Source organism: Scleropages formosus, chromosome 20, assembly GCF_900964775.1.
Source record: "Scleropages formosus chromosome 20, fSclFor1.1, whole genome shotgun sequence".
Lineage (NCBI taxonomy): Eukaryota > Metazoa > Chordata > Actinopteri > Osteoglossiformes > Osteoglossidae > Scleropages > Scleropages formosus.
In genome coordinates, this window is record NC_041825.1 from 16,296,995 (window position 1) to 16,320,698 (window position 23,704).

General features: G+C 39.9%; 1 protein-coding gene across 1 annotated transcript in view; it reads left to right on the plus strand.

The window, feature by feature from the left end:
• grin2cb (glutamate receptor, ionotropic, N-methyl D-aspartate 2Cb) overlaps nucleotides 1-23,704 on the plus strand; it is a 61,620-nt gene that overhangs the window by 14,629 nt on the left and 23,287 nt on the right. Inside the window, exons 2-4 of the mRNA XM_018761380.2 lie at nucleotides 672-1,110; nucleotides 16,155-16,750; nucleotides 21,079-21,193. Of these exons, the coding sequence (XP_018616896.2) occupies nucleotides 697-1,110; nucleotides 16,155-16,750; nucleotides 21,079-21,193 (1,125 nt within the window). The 5' untranslated portion in view covers nucleotides 672-696. The remainder of the gene's footprint in view (nucleotides 1-671; nucleotides 1,111-16,154; nucleotides 16,751-21,078; nucleotides 21,194-23,704) is intronic.

Below are 23,704 nucleotides of genomic sequence, written 5' to 3' on the forward strand. Positions count from 1 at the left end.
GTCAAAATAAATGTGCATCTGAATAAAGGAAATAACTGAATCACCCTTAAATTCTGTTCCATTTACTACATTGTTACCAATACTCTGAATTAGCAGAAGTGGCTGGCATTTTGCATTGAAAGTATCATAGCACACCAGTTTGTCATTTAAAAGCTCTGTCACTATAGATATAGACCAGTTGGTATAATTAAGCCTATTAAGATAAATCTTAGTGTAAGTGGTGCCATTATGGAGGCTTTATGATTTACACCTATAACACCTCGCTCAGCCTAAGAGTTCCAGAATAAAGATTACTGAATCCGGAAAACTGAAGTAGACCCATACACCAGTATGTTTGTCATATGTGTAAGATTAAGATTTGGTCTTCAAACTAAAGGCCTCACGCCCCTGAAAATCATGTCTTTGGACTGTGGAGGAAGGTGGAACACCATGGGGAAACCCTTATGAACACAGGAGTAACATGAAAACTCCACACAGACTGAGTTGCATTCAATTCCACATTTGAACCCACAGCCCAGGAACTGTGAAGCCTCAGCACCACTAACTGTGCCACTGTGATGCCTATTTTTCCTATCACAGAAGGAAAAAAACGGAGCAAAGTTAAGAGAAAAAGTCCCATAGACAGATGAAAGTCATAATGATGATATTTTCACTTATTTGTCTGTCTATAGGTCTTGCGGGGAGTAGCTGGATGACATGGGCATTCAACTAGGACAGCTGAGTGCCTCCCTTTGGCCTCTGTTTGTGATCCTGCTCCACGATGCCCCTTGCTACCGGGGTCGGCCTTTCGGACAGGACACAGTCAACGTGGCAGTAGTATTCAGCGGATCCACCTACCAGGTAGAGATCAAAGGACGGTTGAGCCGGGAGAACTTTCTGGATCTGCCTCTTGAGGTAAACCCCATCACAGTGCTGGTGAATGACACAAACCCTCGGGCCCTGCTCACCCGCATCTGTGACACACTGGCAGCCCACCATGTACATGGAGTGGTCTTTGAAGATAACATCGGCTCTGAGGCTGTTGCTCAGATCCTGGATTTCATCTCCACACAGACAGCAGTGCCCATCGTGGGCATCAGTGGAGGATCAGCTGTCGTTCTTCCGCACAAGGTTAGTAGCTCCCTTACCATCTTACAGCTGTTCACATTTACATTTATTCTTTAACACGTGCTTTTCTCCAAAGTAACATACAACTCCAGGTAACAAGCGCATTTCAGTAGCAGACAGAGAGCGGCAGATGCATACATGTGATTCCTGAAATACAGTCAATTATTCCAGTACTGCTGTTTTTTCCACCATGCATTACGAGTAGCTAGATATAGAATTGATGGGGAGTAATTTTTCCTTTTTTTACACATTATATACACAAAGTTTATTGACCACATGAAAGATTAGGAAAGAAGTGGATCCGAAAGTAATATGTTTAGAGACCGTTTTTTTATTGATCCGAAGGATTCAGAAGTTCTGATTGATAGAGGGAGCTCTTTCTACTGCACTGGAGGCAGAAGTGAGAACTTTTAGGTTTTTGATTTTGGACCTCTTACGTGTGGCCAGAGGTGGAGGAGTGTAGTGATCTGGCTGGAGTGTAACAAGTAATCAGGTCCTGCTGGTATCAGGTAATAGATTCGTCGATGGTCATGTAGGCGTAACCAAAGTCTTGAACTTGACACGGGCAGCTACAGGAAGCCAGTGGAGAGAGACGAGGAGTGGAGATGCACTGATGGCGGAGACCAGAAGACTGTACAGGAAGGAGCTGCAGTAGTTCAGGTGGGATATCATCATGGCCTCTACCAGAAGCTCTGTAGAGTGTTTTATGAGATAAGGGTGGATCCTGTGGATAAAATGCAGGATGCATTTACTGCACCGGTTAAGGCTTTAATGTGTTGAGACAAGCAGAGACTTGAGTTGATTGTCACTCTCAGGCTCTTAACTGAAGAAGTGGATGAAATAAGCGAGTTGCCCAGTTTGACAGAGTCTCTGTCAGATGAGTGAACCTGATGGAATGGGAAGGATCTCGGCCTTTGAGAGGTTGAGTTGTCGATCTGTGATCAGTGATCCAAGCAGAGATGCCTGAGAGGCAAGCAGCAATATGAAAGGATTTGTCTGTAGCTGCAGGGTGAAAAGAGAAATAACTGGACATCATCAGCGTAGTAGTGATAGGAGAACCTGTTTTTGTGAATTATGTAAATGGATACAAGCCAGCAGAGTTTTATATAATTATATGGTTTTTCTGTAACGAGTAAAAACTAGTAATGTATTTACTGTGCATATTTGATAAGTAATATATGACTAATATTTTTGATGCTGTTCCCAGCAGGGCTTGGCATTGTAGTGTTTTTTAGATCTGTGTGTTTGTTTTTTTTTCGCTTGATTGGTTAGCCTTTTTCTTCTGTGGTTGAGAGGGGTACCAGTCGAAATGATCGCTGTTTCATCCATCTATACAGCTTTGAAAGGGTTGTTCAAGAGCAACTGGCAGTGACAAGTGTTCGCTAACAGACCAAGCTATACGACAGCAAAGAACAGCATCCGTAATTAGAAAGAGAGGAAGAGCATTACACCTAACACAGCACGAAAAAGAAAGGTGTAAATAAAAACGATAGTGACCGCTGTAACGTGAAGGTAATGAACAATTCTGTAGGTGGTAAAAACAGAGCAAGGTTAATGTGCACATTAAAGTTTGGCTGGTTCTACACTAATCTTAATTGCTCTGAAGTGAGTGTGGGACGGTATTGCTGAAAATGGCTTTCCAGTCTGCATCCATAAAGAGGATATTTAAGAGCTGAAAGTGGACAGCTAACTGATAATCTCTGCTGTTAATATAAGACAAAATCATAATGGCAATGTTTTATAAATGCAGTTATCTGTGCCTGTAGAAATGACATTTTGCTTAAAAACCCGGTGTGCTGAGATCGGAGTAGCCTGCCACTTTTGATTTCTCTCGGTTAATCCCCATCTAGAGAGACTCTGAAATAAGAGTATGCTCTGTGTTGGACCGCCTAAGTAGTAGTGATGGAAGACAGGCCGAGTGCTCTTTGACTCAAAACAGAAACGGCCACGCCAGAATGACAGTCAGCAGTCTCCAGACAGAAAACAATGTACCGTTCTCCATCAAACCTGTTCAGAGCTCTTCAGACAATTTGAAATGTCAGACTGGACATCACGGGCGGTGTATTTTCGTTCGTGATAACATTATGATCGTAAAACTTTCACACTTAGGTAAAGCAACTCCGTTTTTGTGTTGTCGCCAGGTCGTGAGAAATTATGCTGGTTCTGTCATATCGTCATATTTATGTGGACTAGGCATTGTTAATATTTATTTTTCAATTCTGATTTCATTTTGTTAAAATGTCAATAGCTTAATGAAAATATAAAGAGAGTAAAATGGCTAAAAGACGACCCGTCACCCAATCCCAATAAACAACCACAAAACAAACAAGCAAAGTTATAAGGAAAGACACACACATACACACAGAGTCTGAAACCGCTTGTCCCGAGTAGGATCGCGTTGAGCCGGAGCCTAACCCGGCAACACAGGGTGCAAGGCTGGAGGGAGAGGGGACACACCCAGGATGGGACACCAGTCCATCGCAAGGCACCTCAAGCAGGACTCGAACCTCAGACCCACCGCACCCCCCGTTATAAGGAAAGAGTATAATTAAAATGGATGTTTTTAATATATATTGATGTTAGTGCCAATAAATACACACACACATTTTCAGAACTGCTCGTCCCATACGGGGTCGCGGAGCCTACCCGGTAACACAGGGTGTAAGGCAAGAGGGGGAGGGGACACACCTAGGACGGGACGCCAGTTCGTCGCAAGGCACCCCAAGCGAGACTTGAACCCCAGACCCACAGGGCAGCAGGACTGTGGTCCAACCCACTGCGCCACCGCACCTCTGTTGCCAATAAATACATACCTATATAATGATGCACTGCCAGGGTCCAAGAGTCTAGAAAGCCAGTGCAAACACTTCCTTTCAGTTGCACTAAGTGGCCTCACATCTTTACACATTGGGATCTTGCTCCGAAAAACGCAGCTAGTCCATTTGTATGTGGAGGGGTTTTGGTGTGCCTTCGTGGGGTGATGTGACAGAGCCCCTTCAGAGGAGAGCAGGGTGCCGGAACGTGGAGGAGGGGAGACGGGTTCCATGCTGACAGAGATGTGAGCTCCTCAAAGTACTTATTAGCAGCTGCCAGAGGCCCGGCGTGCTGCAGAGTGACAGTCAGCCTCACACTCGTCCCGATTAAGGTTACTGCGCTCCCCTCCCTTGGCGCTGACACACAGGAGAAGAAGAGCTGTTGGAGTGCTTCGTGATCCCTTTAGCAGCTCTAGCTCTGCCGGCAATCTGTGGAAATATATATTTACACTGGTCACAGTAGGGTAAAGAGAGACTCTGTGAAAGGGAGTGTGTGGCAGGACGTTCTCACCTTCTTTGTGTTTAAACGACACACTGATAGCTCATAAGATGGGTGTCTCATGTCTGGGGAAAGTGCTAGGTACGTTCACACCCTTTGAAGGATAAAATTTGAGTGTAAAGACCAATTCGTGGCTTGTGTTTTCCGAACAGTATAAGTTGAAGATATAACAGACAGATCTGTAATCAAAAAACTATTGAACAAAAAAAATATATGTGTAGATAAATCAAAATGTGTCTGGAATAATCTGTATTCATTTTAATACATATCGTTGCAGATATTTTTTGATTTGCCCTAGTGCATGGTTAGGTGTGTGTATAAAAAGCTTTCTACTATTAAATAAAAAGTGTTTTTCGGTAGAATTTCAGAGGTTAACATAGGACAGGTAGTGCTTTACTTTGTATGAACGTTGCATATATTCCTATGAGGCTGATCACATCCATCACTGAGTGATTAAAAATTTGGATCAGTGAAGTACTGAGCACTCTGATTAGCAAAATCACTTCACATGCTTGTTCTCATTGAAACCAGTTTTGATGATGTTTCTAGCTTTCTCTCGTTCTTACAAAAACCATACCGCTCATTGTCATGAGCGCAACAGTGGGAGGGTATTCTTTTCAAATGTCAGGATGGTCAGCTGATAGTAAAGTGGTAGATGCTGCTGCCTTTAGCTTGAAAGGTTGGTGGTTCAACTCTCTTCCCTACTGCTTGACTAAGATATATATATATATATATATACCCTAAACTGCTCCAGCTAAATTACCCAAATGGGTAAATAATTGCAAGTAGCTTAATGTTGTAAGTCACTTTGGAGAAAAGCATGACCTAAATGAATGAAGGTATTACGTGTGACTTGGCAAATAATGCTCTATATCTGGGTTCAAGGTGAAGATCTGGTTAAAACTTATGTTTGAATGAACCTCTGAAATGAGATCAGATCATCTAGACAAAAATCTTCAATAGCTGAGACTGGGGGATTCGCAATTTTATTGCAAAGTGTGTATCCAGTTCATACCCCCTTCTTACAAAAATCGAAATTCATCTACTATTGGCTGTCAATCACAGAGCAAATGTTTTTCAAGGAGGCAGCATAGAAATCAATAACTATAATGACCAGCAAACATGCTTTTGAAAATTACACCTCAAGGGTACATTGGGGCCAATAGATTTAAATTACAATCAAATCCACTATGGAGCTGCAGCTGGGCAGTAAGAAGCAGGTCTAATTCACTTTCATACCTATTATACACTAGCTTTCCCCTGTCTCAGAGAGCTTGCACAGGACGGGTTTACCCTGGGTGGGACTAGTGAAACAGTAGCAAGTGGAAAAAATTAAAAATGCCAGAAAATGCGACTGATTTAAGTAGGCATGTTTACTTTTTTAAGTTGGAGTACTAATTTCGATAAAATATGAACATTTCTTATTGTATATTTTGTATATTGCATTGGCAAAAAATGAGTACAAATATAAATCTGAAGAACAAACCACACTTCACAGTGACATGAAATCACATGGAACAGATCTTACACGATACTGCAAGAAAGAATAAATCTATTAAAGGTTTCAACCATTGCAAGGGAAACCACTGAAAGAACATACACTTGTACCTAAACTTGGAAAAGCTTTTGGGATCAGAATTCTATCTGTGAACTTAAAATTATTCTTAAATTTGTTATCAGTTATTGCACAACATTACAGCCAATTAAGAAAACAGCTTAATCCCAAGATTTATTTACAAGATGAATTCTGTTAAAATATTAAGTAAAGCCATTATGAATCAAATATTGATTGTAAGACTTTTGTTTTTTATATTTTCATCAGCAGCTTAGGCAACGCTGGGTCTTTGTGTTCCTCTGTCCTGGAAGCAGAGGGCGTGATACAGAAAACTCCATGGGTGGGATATGGCACAAGTTTATTTTGCAGTCTTTTATTAACATGAAAGAACATTAACGTTTCCTTTTAAATGACTGGAAATCAAAAATAGGCTATTTTTTCCTTCTACTGACTGTTGCATTCTGTTTTACACACTCAAGACAATGCCATATTACCTCACATGTTACTTCTGTACCTTAGGCACCACAGTAAAAACGAAACGGTGCACAGAGCTGAGAGTGAGCTGGAAAATGTTTTAAAAAGTTTTTCTCCCTAAAATCATGACTATTTTACTTGTCAGGAGGAAGCGACTGATTCTCTAATAAAAAGTTTACTGTAATGAACAAGCAATTAATTACTTTCAGTTTAGCTATCAAAAAAGTGTATTAACAATGTACATCTTTATTAGCTGAGTAGTTTCTGTAAAAGTTTTGGATACCTATAATAAATAAAAACATGCAGAATAATATCTATATGGAAAATCCACGAGATGCTCTCTGTTTCATGCTACTCTCCTCCCAACCTCCTCCTTCCCTCCCCTCGCGTGTCTAAATGTATTTTAATAGGGGTAGAAAACAGAAATACAGGTCATTTTTGCTCAGCAAGTGAAAAATTTAAAAAAAGATAGAGTGGTAAGGAAAATGTAAATAAAAATAAACTAGGAAATGATCATGTCTGAAACTTTGTAATTCTGATGTCTGTAACGCAAGGTACAAGTGTATTGATTGTAATGTTGAATAGAACAGTGAAGAATGCTTGACTGAAGAGATTTTTAGGACTAGCTGTTGATTTTCTAGAGGCTATCAGAAGCTTCTCAGTCCTCTTTCCATTCTAGGATCCAAAGCAAATGTCCCCTGTTTGCCCCAGTCAAACATGTGTGGTTTCTTCCTCGTTTGAGCCCCTTGCCATGAAAGAACCAGTGTGTGCCCTGGTTGCTGAAGACATTTTTCAGTCCTCTTTAGAGCTCTAGCCTATTGGAGCAAAATAGCTCTAACTACTGGCCATTCCACACCTCTAAGATCCTATTTGAGCAGCACAGCCTATAGGCATTCTATGCCATACCGTTAAAATGGAATCCGAGGGAAGTGATTCTGATGTCTTTTGGGGTGAAACGTGCACAGCTAGGACAGTATATGCATGAAAGGGAATATGCTCAGTTCCCATCATGCAAAGCAAATTACTTGAGGGAGTAATTAAGTACGGTTTTAGAACCAGTGTGTGGATCCAAGCAGAGCTGAGATCCCATTCATCGCTTGTATTGAGTTCACACTGTCCTCTTTTGCTGCAGCTAAAATGAAAAGTAATGTCACCGCCACATGCCACAAAGGGGCAGGTTAAAAAAAATAATGCATTTTGAGATTAAAGGTTCTGATGACGTTTGCCTTTTACAGAAGAAACACACATCTTTTGATACAAAACTAAAAGGAGAACACAGCTGTTCTCCCAGCTGAAGATGTTTAGATCCTTTCATGCGCTTTGCTGTACGCAGGCAAAGTAATAGAGGAACCCAAGATTAAATTAATTACAGCGAAATAAAGACCAAAACTAAAGAAGCACTCTGGGTCTCAAATCAGGCTATTTGTGAAAGGTTAGAAAAGTGAATCAGAGATTGAGTAACTCTCACTGTGCAGAGCATTATCCTTTAAAAGTCCGTTGAACAATCAAGGCTCAGCCACAATAAGCAAAGCAGGTCATGTAAGTACGACCTCAGTTACCATTACCTCACTTTTCCCCAACCAGGTAATCATCGGTTTTAATACCGGCTAATGAGAAATACAGCAAATATATGGTAACCACATAGTGCTTTCAGTTTGCATTTCATCTGTGATGACACATTGCAGGGGGTAGGTCATTGACACCATGGGGGTTGAGGAAAGCATCCAGCTCCGGGCTCAAGAATTCTGTGGACCAACCACATTTCAAAAACTGTCGTGTTCATAGCCTGAGATAGCTGGGAAACCCAAATGGGAAAAATGTAAATGGGTTGTGTATAAGAGTGCTGAAAAAAGAAGCATAATATTGTGTTATGCCTAAATTACTTCTATGTTACTCACCTGTTACCTGTGCAAGATTTGCTGTGGAGAGTGATAAAATCATATCACTGAGTGATATTATAATAATAATAAAAATAATAATAATAATAATAATAATAATAATAATAAGAGGGGATGTTTATGTCTGGGTCATTTTTGAGGGAACATTGGATGGTATAGGAAAGGATTTCATAGTAGCTTCTTCAGTATCTGGACCCATGCATTAGAACTGGATTTCCCACAACAAATTTGATTCAGAAAAGGTGGGGTAAGTCTATATGAGTGATACCACTACACAGAGTTCATTGGAAGTCGCTTTGGAGAAAAGCATCTGCTAAATATATAAATGTAAATGTAAATGTAATGTAATACAGATTGGACAGCATAACCATTTTAATGCTTGGAAATGGAAAAAATTAAGTCTCTTTCTATCCCACCAGCACTCTTTTCTCAGATATGTGTCATTAGGCCTTGAATCTTCTATGACGTAAAACAAAGCATGTTTCTGTTATCTGGCTCCAAGCACCAAAAAAGAGAGCTTATATAGCAGTGGCGACCTTCTTGCTTTTTCACTAGACACAATGGATATACTGGCTCAGAGATAAGAAAAAACACAGTGGGATGAAAAATAATACGTTTTCCTGAAATAGTTATAACTTTAAAGTTAAATCAGTAAAGTACTTGCTTTTAGCCAGAATGACACTGTAATACCGTGGAATTCAAATATGGCTATGACTTACCCTTTTATTTAATTTTCAGTTGAAATATTGATCTGAACTCTGGATCAGTGGACCTGAAGGAATAAATCCTGCAGTTCATGCATATTGTCACTTTGTGGCAGTTACAGATTAGGCTCTTACTGCTAATCGGACCACAAATAATGATGTTTCAGGGCCATTTAGCCACTAATTTAATTCCTACTTAGTATCTCCTATTCATCCAAAATAAAAAACAAAGGTACAGGAATACATCGGAAAAATTCAGTGTACAAGTTTTCCCAGCCCTGGTTCTAGTCCTGGCATGCAGTTGTACTGCAAGTGTTTCAGCTCTGTCTTAACCACAACAACCCCAGTACCAAGAGGGAAAAGCAAAGTTAGCCCACTTAGGGAAATAATGAGGTCAATTGAATAACTTCCAGAAACAGGACTGAATACCCCTGGTTTAACATCTGAACAATACCCGTTGGACAGCTCTGGTTAGTTATCTGAAATGCACATTCTACCAATATTGCTCCTATGTATATTACTGTGCAGGAATTTTTAGTTAATTCTACATCCTGGGGTAGTTACCCAATAATTAAAAATGAAATGCTGAGAACTAAATGCCATGTCTTGCTTGCTGAAGAGCAAGAAATTGCACTTGAATCATCCTTACCTAATAAATATATCAAATTATTACACAAAAAGGAAAAACTCATGCAATCTAAATACTTGTTATGGAATACAACAATAACCTGGCATTAATATATATCTTCTCTGCACCTATAAAATATGGTACTGGCAATTTACAAAATTCTGTTACCATGAGTTTAGATACACACACACACACACACACACATTTTCTGAACCGCTCGTCCCATACGGGGTTGCGGGGAACCGGAGCCTACCTGGCAGCACAGGGCGCAAGGCAGGAGGGGGAGGGGACACACCCAGGACGGGACGCCAGTCCGTCGCAAGGCACCCCAAGGGGGACTCGAACCCCAGACCCACTGGAGAGCAGGACCTGGTCCAACCCACTGCTCCAGTGCACCCCCCACTAGTTTAGATATATCTTTATATAAATATATACAAATATATGAATATATACATATATACTGTAAATATATAACTATAAATGTATACATACACTCACTGGTAACTTTATTAGATATGCCTTGCTAGTACCGGGTTGGACCCCCTTTTGCCTACAGAGCTACCTCAATTCTTCGTGGCATAGATTCAACAAGGTGCTGGAAACATTCCTCGGAGATTTTTGTCCATATTGACATGATAGCATCATGCAGTTGCTGCAGATTTGTCGGCTGCACATCCATGATGCGAATCTCCCGTTCCACCACATCCTAAAGGTGCTCTATTGGATTGAGATCTGGTGACTGTGGAGGCCATTTGAGTATAGTGAACTCATTGTCATGTTCAAGAAACCAGTTTGAGATGATTTGAGCTTTGTGACATGGCGCTTTATCCTGCTGGAAGTAGCCATCAGAAAATGGGTACACTGTGGTCATAAAGGGATGGACATGGTCAGCAACAATACTCAGGTAGGCTGTGGCGTTTAAACGATATTCAATTGGTACTAAGGAGCCCAAAGTGTGCCAAGAAAATAACCCCCACAACATTACACCACCACCACCAGCCTGAACCGTTGATACAAAGCAGGATGGATCCATGCTTTCACGTTGTTTAGGCCAAATTCTAACCCTACCATCTGAATGTCGCAGCATAAATCGAGACTCATCAGACCAGGCAATGTTTTTTCCATCTTCTGTTGTCCAATTTTAGTGAGCCTGTGCGAATTGTAGCCTCAGTTTCCTGTTCTTAGCTGACAGGAGTGGCACCCACTGTGGTCTTCTACTGCTGTATCCCATCTGCTTCAAGGTTCGACGTGTTGTGCGTTCAGAGATGTTCTTCTGCATACCTCGGTTGTAATGAGTGGTTATTTTGAGTTACTGTTGCCTTTCTATTAGCTCGAACCAGTCTGGCCATTCTCCTCTGACCTCTGGCATAAACAATTAATTTTTGCCCACAGAACTGCCGCTCACTGGATATTTTCTCTTTTTCTGACCATTCTCTGTAAACCCTCTGAAAATCCCAGTAGATCAGCAGTTTCTGAAATACTCAGACCAGCCCGTCTGGGACCAACAACCATGCCACGTACAAAGTCACTTAAATCACTTTTCTCCCCCATTCTGATGCTCAGTTTGAACTTCAGGAGATTGTCTTGACCATGTCTACATGCCTAAATGCATTGAAATGCTGCCATGTGATTGGCTGTTTAGATATTTGCGTTTACAAGCAGTTGAACAGGTGTACCTAATAAAGTAGCCGGTGAGTGTATGTATACATATATATATATATATAGATGTATGTATATTTTTCTATACATAAAAATATTTAACATTCTTTTAATGTATAATATTCTTTGGAAAATTTGGCATAAAAACTCTATGTTGTATGTAACCGCAGTACGTATGTTATGCGTGTTGTATATGTGACTGTATGTTACGTACAGAAACAAACTGTATGTAACTGTGAGATGTACGTCATTTTGGAGGAAAGCGTCTGCTAAATGAATAAATGTAAATGTAAACGTATAAAAATAAATGAGTCAGTAATTTTTCTGCACAAAACTGTTTAAAATTTAAAACATCACTTCGTTCTCCTTATGGGATGAAACTTGGGGTCCCTGGAGGAAATCCACCCCGACATGGGGAGACAGGGCTCAGCCGGACTGACTCCCACACTGCACATCTCTAAGATGACAGCACTTCCTGCTGAGCAAAATCCCTGTTCACTTCTCCACTCATCAAATCAAATTCAGGACTCGTACTATAAAAGCCTTGACAAGGCAAGACAATTTACAACCACAGTTTTGTACAGCAGGAGCGCTGCTTATAATAACAGATCCATTTATGCTGCAAGGTATTTTATTGGGTTAATTCTATGTAGTTGCAGATCTGTATTAAAACAAGTGAGTAAGCAAGACATTTCATTTGTCCAACTATTTGCAATTACACACACCATGTATTAGAATTAATCTGTACATGGTGGCCTTACCTCACTAAATACAGTGAGACACTGAGCATGAACATTACTGCACACTTCATAATTAAACTAATTAGACTAAACTGTGGAGTGTAGACTGTAAACTTAACTTGTTTGTGTCTATTTTTAAAATACAACATGACACAATTTATGAAAAATCATGTTTAACGTTTCCAACCTGAAAACTGGCTCAGATTTGAACGTATAAAGCTGAGAAATGTGAATAATTATGTTCTGCCCATCTTTGCGTGGGTTTCCTCCAACAGCTCTAGACTGCCACAAACCTGCCTACAACAAACAGCTATTGATTAGATGCCATGTTAGCGAGTAAGATCGTGTATATATAAGCTTGATGGGGTAAATTATATTACATTACATTGCATTTACATTTATCAGACACTTTTGTCCAAAGCGACTTCCAACGAACTCTATGTAGTGTTATCAGCCCACACACCTTATTCACCGTGGTGACTTACACTGCTAGATGCACTATGTACAATAGGTCACTCATCCATACATCAGTGGAACACACTCTCTCCCTCTGTCACTCACACTATGGGGGAATCTGAACAGCATGCCTTTGGAAAATTTAATGATTTTCCAAAATCATGTAAATGTTGTTAAGCCAAATGCAACTCATTACAACCATTCAGAGAGAGGATTCAGAAGCATTTCACAGTTAGCATCTTTCACACGTCTTTGCTAACTCAGAAAGATCACGCAAACAGAACACACCCTAAACCAGATTCAGTCCTATGCCCAAACAAGTAGCCCAGGAGATGTGTGTCACCAGCACGGTGTGCCATGCTGCCATATATGGCACCCAGTAAGACATTGCCAGTAATATTTGCAAAATTGAGTGCATTGTTTTCTTTACAGAAAATCAATTGAAGGAATTGGAGTCTTACTCAGAACATGGCTGTCAGACCTAAATCCTTGAGATATATGCTAGACCATCATTGATCTGTCAAGGTCAGGAGCAGTAAAAAGGAAGACTCAGAAAAAGTTTGAGCTGCTTGATAATGACTTTCCTCTATATTTGCAGAAGGGCAAAGCAACAGATTTAGGCCAGTTTAGTGCTACCAGTGGCAGAGGAGAAAACAATGAATTAGTAACTTTTTCAAGTTCGAATTACATGTCATGATAGTACTGTGGGTGTTTGTGGATTTTGGAACCACCCAGGAGGTTGGCAGGCACCATGTGTGATTTTTTTTTTAACTTTGCCTGGTGGTTTGGTCACTGCTGACTGAATCTCACTTCTGCAAGCTGCTGTTCAAAAGTAATCAAAGCATCCTTTAAATAAACAATGTGAGCTGCATCTGTATCTAACGGTCTTTTTCTGCTGGTAAATGCAGTTTTGTTTCCCTTGAGTTCTATTTCACTTTGGAGAAAAGCATCTGCCAAATAAACATTTGTAAATGTAAATGCTGGAAATGTCTGTGCTGTAGACCTTCCCGTCTCTGAATCTGACAGATAGGTAGCCTCTGTCCTCTCTTTGGTCTTTTCACGATTCTCTACATGCCACCAAATCCACAAATGTTATACACTTCTGGCCCCTATTCCTGACATCTTTTTAGAGCATATTTAGATGATGGATTTACGTGTTTAGGCTAAAACGAGTTTGAAAATATCCCAATTTAAGTTATTTAAAGAATAATTTAAAATTTTCCCATAAAACTTATTTTAATATGATTATTACATTTCTTTGATGCATAAAATGGATATGTCTTTTACATGCATTTAAAGACTGTTTGCCCCTTTAGCAAAAAGGAAAAAAAAAAGGATTAGATGCCTGGTGATCAGGGCAAACTGCAATCTATTACAACTGAGGAGCAGAAGCAATAAAACAGACTGAATCAACTGAACTGCCGTTTGTCGGTATGAACCGGACTACAGTGTCTCACCCTGAAATACACTTCAAGGGTAATAGAAACCAGTGCCCTACATGTACTTTGCTGAATTAAGCTAAATCACTGGATGGATATAATAGTACAATTAAGTTTTTTTGCTGACATCCTGGCTGGAAAATAATTGGACAAAAAAGCAGTGCACGCTCCAGGAGACAAACTGCAATGGGCAAAAATATGTTTGAAATATTTTCTTAATTTAGTTGACCTCTTTTTAGAATTTCCATTTCTTTGCACAAGTTTTACATCTACTGTTTATCTCTTGCAATGTATTTTATCAGGCTGATACAAAAATAATTGACCACAGAGTTATTCTGTCATAATGTGAAGCTGGAAACTGTGGAGTGATATAATCTGACATAGAAGATTTACAGTTTGAGAAAAATTAACATATTTTGTTTGCACTCTGCTAGCACATTTGTAAAGGACTGAATGCTGTGCATGTTATGTGTTTAAATCATTCCTTTCATTAATGGTAGATCAGTGCAGGCTCTCTGCACTCACAGCATCTCATAGGGAATTTCTGGTACCAGCCGTATATCCGTTGTCTATCTGATGAAGTGCATGTGGAAATTGCAGGCCATAAACATTTTTTTTACAATAAACAAAATGTTTTTATTGCGGTTAAACAATAAAAGAAACTTGAATACAGGGTATGCAATAAGCATATATAAAAATGTCAGAAATAATTTAATAATAATGTTGGCGGCTAGGGGGGGAGTGGGGGTGCGGTGACGCAGAAGGTTTGGTCAGGTCCTGCTCTTTGGTGGGTCTGGGGTTTGAGCCCTGCTTGGGGTCCCATGCAGTGGACTGGCATCCCATCCTGGGTGTGTCCCCTTCCCCTCCAGCCCTGTGCCCTGTGTTGCTGGGTTAGGCTCCGGTTTGCCATGACCCTGCTTGGGACAAGTGGTTTCAGCCTGTGTGTGTGTGTGTGTGTGTGTGTGTGTGTGTGTGTGTGTGTGTGTGTGTGTGTGTTAAAAACTAGCAGGGTTGATAAGAAGTAAAGTGAAAATGTTGCATTTGTCTTATTTTCTTATTTTTTTTTTTTAACAGAGATGAATGTTTATTCACGCACGTGTCTTTCTGATTTCATGGGTAGAGCGTTAAATGTTTTCTTGCAAACTTTATGCCACTGTTTTGCCAAATTATCTGTACTTGTGTACCACCCAACATTATTAATCTTCTTGATGTTAAACAGTTCCAGAAAGTTAAACAGTTTTAGAAATTCTGGCATTATGCTTGTGAAATAGAATTTTGAAGTTTTTGTTACCTTGAACTTCTGTCTCACATTCTTTTTATACTTCTTTTTTTCTGATTGTCAAGTTTTTTTCCCTTCTTTGTAGGCCCTTGAAAATTTGTAGGTCCTAGGCACCACATCTACAGTGCCTAACGGGAAATCCGACACTAATCATGTCCTCTTTTGCTTGCTACTGAAATGTCAAATTCATTATATATTTCCTATTATTTTTATTTTGTTCATACCTCAATCAGGCAATGTATGATTACAGATTTAGACAGTTTGTTAGTTCTTTTTGCAAAGAAATTTAGGAAATGTTTGCAATTTTGCAAAGCTTTTCTCAAAGTTACTCTAGCTAGTGCAGGAAGGGAACCAGGGGCCCACAGATGGCAAGGAAACTGGAATAACCTCCCACTGCTGTTTATTAAGCGATCGTGCAGTTATAGCATGTATCAATGGTAAACAATTTTACATCTACATGTGTCTCTAAAAATTTTCTCTTTTCTGGCATACTGAGTGATAACACAGTTCATTTCTATCAGGACAACTAGTGTTGAGTTTGACTTTTCAAAAAAGTTGTTACTTTTCAAACAGATGTGACCTCTGTTTTACCAGCTCTGTATTAAAATGAGGACTAAATGTCACACAAAGCATTTTTATCTCATTGTAGCAAAAATTTATGCGCATCCTTCAGGAAGCAGTCATCACATTACCTTTGTTGGATTATTGTGACTACCTACACATTGTGACCCAAAGTTGCACAGACATCACACGCTAATGCAGTTCTAAAATTGCCAGCGTTTTTACAGCTATCATTCATATTTAATGGCAGCGTTATTCTGCCATGGGGGTTTCAAACTGTCAGACTTTGTGTCACCTGTCCTGCAAAATCATGTCACTTTCCCATCTTCTTCTTTTCTGCAGGGTGATGGCTCGACATTTCTTCAGCTGGGCTCATCCATAGAGCAGCAGATTACTGCCATGTTCAAGGTGATGGAGGAATATGACTGGGGTAACTTTGTGGTGATCACCAGCCTATATCCTGGTTATGAGACCTTTGCGGACTATATCCGCTCTTTCACGGACACCAGCTATTTCCTATGGGAGCTGCAGGATGTACTGACCTTCGAGATGTCAGAGGGGGCCGACGACATCCGCACTCGTCGTACGCTGCAGCAGGTGGATGCCCAGGTGCTGCTGGTATACTGCTCCCATGAGGAGGCAGACTACCTGTTCACTATGGCGACAGAGGCTGGGCTGGTTGGGCCAGGCTACATCTGGATCATCCCCAGTCTGGCTGTGGGGAACCCTGATGTGATGCCCCCAGACAGTTTCCCCGTGGGCCTCATCAGCATTGCTACGGACAGCTGGAAGAAGAGCCTACGTCAGCGTGTGCGGGACGGGGTGGCCATCGTGGTCAATGGTGTGGAGAGCTTCCGAAGACACCAGGGGTTTGTCCCAGAGGGTTACAGCGACTGCCATAGCCCTATCCAACATCCCAACAACAACACCCTGTTCAGGTTAGTCTCCACCGGGCTGGAGACTGCTGTTGCTGAGAAAAAGCAATTTAGTTTTATAAAGCAGTCTTACGTTTTTGCATTTTACATTGTTTTCTCCCAGCTCACTCACTCACTCGCTCACTCAGTCGCTTTCGATAACCGCTTATCCAGTCAGATTTGCAGTGCTACAGAACGAACCCCGGAATCACTGGGCACAAGGCTTGGGGGGGTACACCCTGGAGAGGGTGCCAGTCCATCAGAGTAGCCGCACAGGCACACGCTCATAAACTAAAGGTAATTTAACATTGCCAATGCACGCAAAGTACGTGTCGTTGGACTGTGGGAGGATACTGGAGCACCTGGTGTAAACCCGTGCTGACACAAGCAGAACATACAAGCTCCACACAGACTGAGCTGGATTCATACTTATGCCAGAACAGCCCAGGTGCTCCAAAGTGCTGCCCTTGTTATACCAGTTACCAGCTCCCACCTTGAAACACAACTCCCACACCAACTCATGAGACACGTTTCCTCCATTGTGCACCCTATCAGACAAAAGTTTAAAGGCGCCAAAACAGCTTTTATTACAACGGACAAAAGGAAAGTAGCTGTTGCAGCCTGTAAAAGAGTTATTATATTTACTACCCGAATCTCTTTTTACCAAACTACGTTTAAAACACTGCAGCAAATCGCTTTAGTATATCACCACAGTAAATCAGGATATTATTTAAAATATTATACTGGATAATGAAAGTTTTGTGGGCAGTGGCAATCTGTCTATCAATAGAGTGGCAACAGCGGAAATGCTGATAAGCACCTTATTCCCCTACCCTTGAACAAATCTGAACATTCAGTTGTCAGTGGATGAAGTAATTTCGGTTATCTCAAGCTACCCTCTTAAAAAGGGTGAAAAACCTTGCATTATTTTCACAGCTGAGTCGTTTTTAGTCCTGTAGAGAACCCTATATGCTCTGTCCTCAACTAATGTTCCCATTTGGGAACTCTACTTGTAACTAAATATGTTTGTAAATCCAACCACTGCCTCACAATAAAAGCTTAATAATACAGATGTCCCTCAATTTCTTCATGGGCCAGGTTGTGTAAAAACTTCAGATAAAGCTGTAAAGTATTTTTAAAAATGCTGTCAGGCTTTTATTTATTCAATTTTCATCATGTTGTCTTATGTGGGGTCACAGTTTTCCACAGACAGTATGCCAATCCACTGCAGAACTTTTATTTTATTATCCTTTATTGAGTTAGAAAAATATGCAAAATTTCTCAGCAGCTGGTGGCTTTGTTTGCTTTTTATCTGCACAATAAATAAAAGCATAATGATAGGGAAATAGCAACATTTATTTTTGAGGTACGTTTGTAAAAGTATAAACTATAATAAAGAAGAAATATGAAACACTTGTATTTAAACATTTTTATTACTATTGTTTAAAAAGACTGAACACAAAAATATGCTGTTTCTACAAATTTCTATTTCATCACCATTTATCCCATCAACATATACATCTGTTATCGTACTATTGAAATGCTAGGCAATGCCGACAGCTAGGAACACTAAGCACAAGCTGTGAATGCTGTGGAAGGGAGTGGAATTAATCCACCACCATATTCCTCCTGCAAAGCAGTGTTTTACTTGGGTGTGTTTAACTGCCGACTAAATACATGTGGTGTTTGCTCTGCAACGAATAAATTTTTCAAAAGTCAAGTCAAGAAAGGGAACCCAAACAAAAGTTAACAAAATATAATTAGAAATAAATTTAAAAAATGTTTGCATCTTCAAAAATTCACAGCTCGAACATTTGTAATACAAAGTGTTGCAGGAGCTGAGGACCAAATTAATGCATATTCTCAGGACCCATTCGGAACAACATCTCTGGTATGACAAATGTTAGTAATGCTGGTTACCACTTCCTACCGAGTGGAATCTAAACACCCCCAGACATAGAGTTACTTACAGAACTCATTACTCCACATTGCTGCAAAAATCACGACTGGATCCCTGTCATACTCTGGGCATGCTGGATTCAGGGAGCAACCAGAAATGAGGCAATGCGGAGTGGAGTTATGGACATTTTTTATTTGCAAAACAAACAAACAATACAACACAAATAATAAACAGAACAGGAGCTTTGAGGAACATATTGTGGCATGCAGTGCTCTGGCTTCAGGTGGGGCGAAAAAGGACACACAGGCAGTGTTCATAGCAAACATTTATTAGAACACAGAACTGTTCTGAACATCAGAAATGATGCTTTTGCTCCAAGGACCCCTTTTTCTCGAGGACCTGCACCTCTAGCCAGCCTTCCCAGCCTGCTTAGCGCCCCCCACACTTTCTCTTTTCGCCACTAGCAAACACAGCCACCCCTTTATTTTCCCCAGAAACCTCTGCAGTGGTTGAACACTTTATTCACATCTTACCCATAATTCAACTATTTACAACAGACCCGTTTTTCTGCCCCAACTCTCGGTAACACGGGTCATTACAATATGCATCCACAGCACTCTGAGATCCAAAGTGCAACAAATTCCTGCTCTCGAATAGTTCTTTTAAATACCATACCTGACCTTCATCACTTAATCAGCTGCAGTTGATAGTACTGGAGTTGGGTGTGACTGTGTTCCAGCATGCTGAACTCCTCTTTGTAGTTTTCCTAGACAGCCAGTAAAAATTTGTCAGGATCATCTGCAATTGGTTGTATACACTATATGTGACAGTTATTGTTACTGGCTAAGGCCAGGTAGCTTATGGACTCAAGAGTTAGGAAGTTTGATTGTGCAAGGATCAAAAACATTTTATTGTTGGTCATGCTAAATCTTACTCTCACTTTTTTTGTGATCTCTCACTCAACTGGGGTGTGGCTGGGGAGTTCAACTGGGCACATTATTCAAATGTCTCAAATCAAATGATCAATGTTTGGTGAGTTTTTCTTTGCACAGTCATTTCCAAAATATGGTTATGCCACCTAAATATTATAGTTTTACTTGTGTCTCCACATAAATTCAAGTAGTAATATTATCATGAAAGAACTGAGCTAAGAACAATTCTGTATCTGCATGCAATAAAGTCACAATACAGATGTCTGCCTACATAAGTGAAAATCAGCTGCAATTAAAATAACTCTAAGTTACTGCACAATAGCTGAAGGTATTTAGTTTCACATGTAAGACTATGTTGGAATTCACTGAACTATTTCGGTGACATTTTACAGGCTTTCTCTAAAATTAAATTAAATTATGCATGATAAGCTTTTGAAACAGTGTTTAACATTCAGAATCACTGACTTTTAAATGTTTTAAATATTTGGACTTTGAGGGTAAACTCACCTGCAAAATATCTTCTGTTGAAACAGCAGTTTTTACAGGCAATGTCAGACTCAAATGTTACAAATGCAGTCATCTCTTTGTCCTCCATCAGAGTTTATCCCATTCATTTCTTTTTAAAGTTTCCTTCTATTTAGCAAGCTGGTAAACCCCCAACTGCTTTTCTGTAAAAAAAAAAGAAAAGAAAAAAGAAAATAAGCCTTAGTTTCTTCCAGTCATTCCATCTGCTAATGAGATTACAGAGATTACCAGGTTAAATCATCTTTTCACAAGGGAGCTTCTACCCTCATTACAGAGTGTTTTAATCACATCTTTGGGCTTTGGGTGATTATACTTTCGAGGGACACATGGATAGAACGTAAAAGGCTTTACCATCTGCAGCGTAACTGTGGCAAATGTCCCTCTCACCATCTCATATGCTCCACTCATGGCAGATGTGACCCAGTTGCCAGAGCACAGGGTACTTGTTTTCGAAAAGTATGAACTTAGTGTTTAACTTTGTATTTAAGTCACTTAAGGTCTAAATTGCATTTGCTCTGCCTTTTACTTTTGTGTACTGATCTGAACCCTGGCATAACCTAGGCTACTGAAATGCTTCTTATCCATTTCCCGTTCCAGTTATTTGCACCTATTTACTCAACTTTAAGTCTCCTCGAAGCTAGGCACCCAATCCAACTTTGGTATGGTGAACAGAGGCACATACCTCCTCCAGCATAGATTCTATGGGCCACCTGCTCCCTCCCATTATACAGAATGTACTCTTTTTCATAGAGTGTAACATGCTTGGAGGAGACTAGTATTTGCCCAATGCCACCTGCATCCCTGTAGATGCTTGGATGATTGTAGGTACAGTTGTGAGCAAACCCAACTTTATGTCACTCATGCACTCTTGTAATTTGGTCTACCTGGAACTTATTGCCTAGTGTGGCAAATCTGGATTCCTGCTGTAGGGGACACTTCAGTAGTCTTGAGTTCCTAACTCAAACAATGAATTGTAAATGTGTCATTTTTCACAGACACATGTTGAATGTGACATGGGAACACAGGGACTTGTCCTTCAATGATGACGGCTACCTAACCAATCCCTCCATGGTGATCATAACTCTGGATAGAGAGCGACAGTGGGACAAGGTAAGGTTCAGTAGAAGCATTATTCTTAACTTTCCCCAATGATTATTACCTCTTACTTAATAAACTATACTTATATATTTAGATGTAGGGAATTGACAGACTGTATTTCTGTGGTGATAGTTTTAATCTTCCTTAATTAATAATGTCTTGTCTCTGTCCTCTATGCCTTCATGTTTTTTTATGCAGCCTACTATCATATCAGTGTTGTTAATGAACTTTAATTTGCTTAATTAAGCTCCCTTACCTTAAGCAGACAACTCGTAGTGTAGTGGTTAGAGCTGCCGCTAGTTAAATAATAATATGAATAACTTACACACAAACTGGCTGAAACTGCTTGTTCTAAGCGGGGTTGTGGCAAGCCAGAGCCTAACCCAGCAACACAAGGTGCAAGGCTGGAGGGAGAGGGGACATACCCAGGATGGGACACCAGTCCGTCACAAGGCACCCCAAACGCACCAGAGAGCAGGCACAGGCCAAACATACTGCACCACCACACCCCTCACGTGAACAACTGTAAATTGAACTTTGATTTTCATATAGCAATGGGCTACATAACAGTTTAAATAGAAGAAATTACGAGTGGTTCATAAGCACAAGAACTGGAATTTTTCATTACAATATGTGAAAAAAAAATCACTGAAATGAAGGCAACTAATGTACTTGATACTTTTTGCTTGTCACAGGTGGTTTTAGTATTTTGCACATGTACTTAACAATGCAATTTGTCTGCTCTTATCACTTTTTTTAGCTGTGCATCACACTTTTTTGCAAAAAATATGAGATATGTGGTACCATGCAATTCTTCACTAGGATATGAAATGTCACTGCCCAGTGAAGTTAGAAAATTAACTTTTCCTGAACATTCTCTTCCTAAAAGTTAACATTTGGACTGCTAAATTATATTATATTATGGTATGGTAAAGTCCTGTGATGGAACTTTACAAGCATGCCAGCGGATATTAAAACAGCTCATATGACCATTATGTGGCATCATATGGAATTATGTGCATCATTGTGATCATAAGTATTTAAATACCATGTAAGATCAAACAGGCACAGATACTGATAAAAAAGTGAAAACCTGCAAACACATGGTAAGCAGTCTGTTATTGCCAAAAGTGAGAAATTATCTCTGTGCTACAATTCGCACCTTTGTACTTGCCATTAGTGTGGTGGGAACTGCAGGGTTCTAGCTAAATTTTCCGTGTACAGACAGCCTCTGACTTACGATAGGGTTATATGCCGATAAACCCATCGTAAGTCAAAAATATTGGAAGTTGAAAATGTTTTTAATATGGCTAACCAACCGAACATAATCGCTTCTTATCCTTTAACATGGTTGAGATCGGCAATTGCGAAAGCCCAAGGTCACGTGCGATGGCCATTACGGACTTACTGCCTTCATGCTTGAAAATTATCTTGAGTTTCTCCTCAAGAGTAATTTCCTTCCTCTTCTTCTTCTCACCAGTAGCAGGAGACACAGATGGGCATTTCGTAGACACGATGGATGCACAAAACACAACGTAGATACGGCGGGGGGGTATCCAAAAAAACGCTGTCAACACAGAACACTGTGAGTATGAGTTGATCATAAGGTAGCGACCTCATGGCAGACTGGGAGATGCGAATTGCTGCCGCTGCCCAGCTGCCCAGCATCCCAAGAGAGTATCTACCCGTAGTGTGTGAATGTTTGAGTGAGTATGTATGTGTGTGGCTACACTGCAATGGACTGACATCCCATCCAGGGTGTATCTCAAGAACTTCATGAAAATGAATGGATATGTTTTAAATGTTTTGATAAAATACATATCTATTAATATAATTATGTCCACTCAAGAAGTTGGGTAACATAACTTGTTAATATCACATAAAAAGAAATATAATACAAAATATATATTGCCTATAAAACTACAAAAAGTATGTTTATCTTGATTAAATGTAAACTATACTGTAGCTAATTTTCTCAGCATATTTACATTGATGGTTAAGGACGTTTAAGTTTAGATCTCTTGTCCTGTTTATTTTTAGGCTGAGCATCCTGGGGGGTAAATAGGACTATGTTGTGGTCTGACTTCATACTGAATTTTTCATTTCATGCATTCTGGCAACTGCATACTGTCAAATGTATATTATGACTAAGGGGAGATAGAGGGGATAAATCTTTGCATTTATTTTTAAATCCATCAGAGACATTTCTGAATATATAACATATGTATATTGATGAGTTTTATAAATGTAGCTTATGAGACTTTGAATAATTTGTCTTTGAAATTTGTTTTTTGGACTCTCAACGTAAAAACCTAGTTAATGTTTGTCTTCTTAAGCATCAAAAATATGAAAAACAATAATTAAGAATGTTAATGTGTTTCATGATTTTTGGTTTATAAAATTTTGGCTGTGCAATGGATACTCAAAAATGAACAAAGAAAATATTTTTACTTTCAGAAACAGTACTGCTCACATTTTTACATGATACCTTCTACTTGGGACAAAAATTTTTGCAATCCCGGC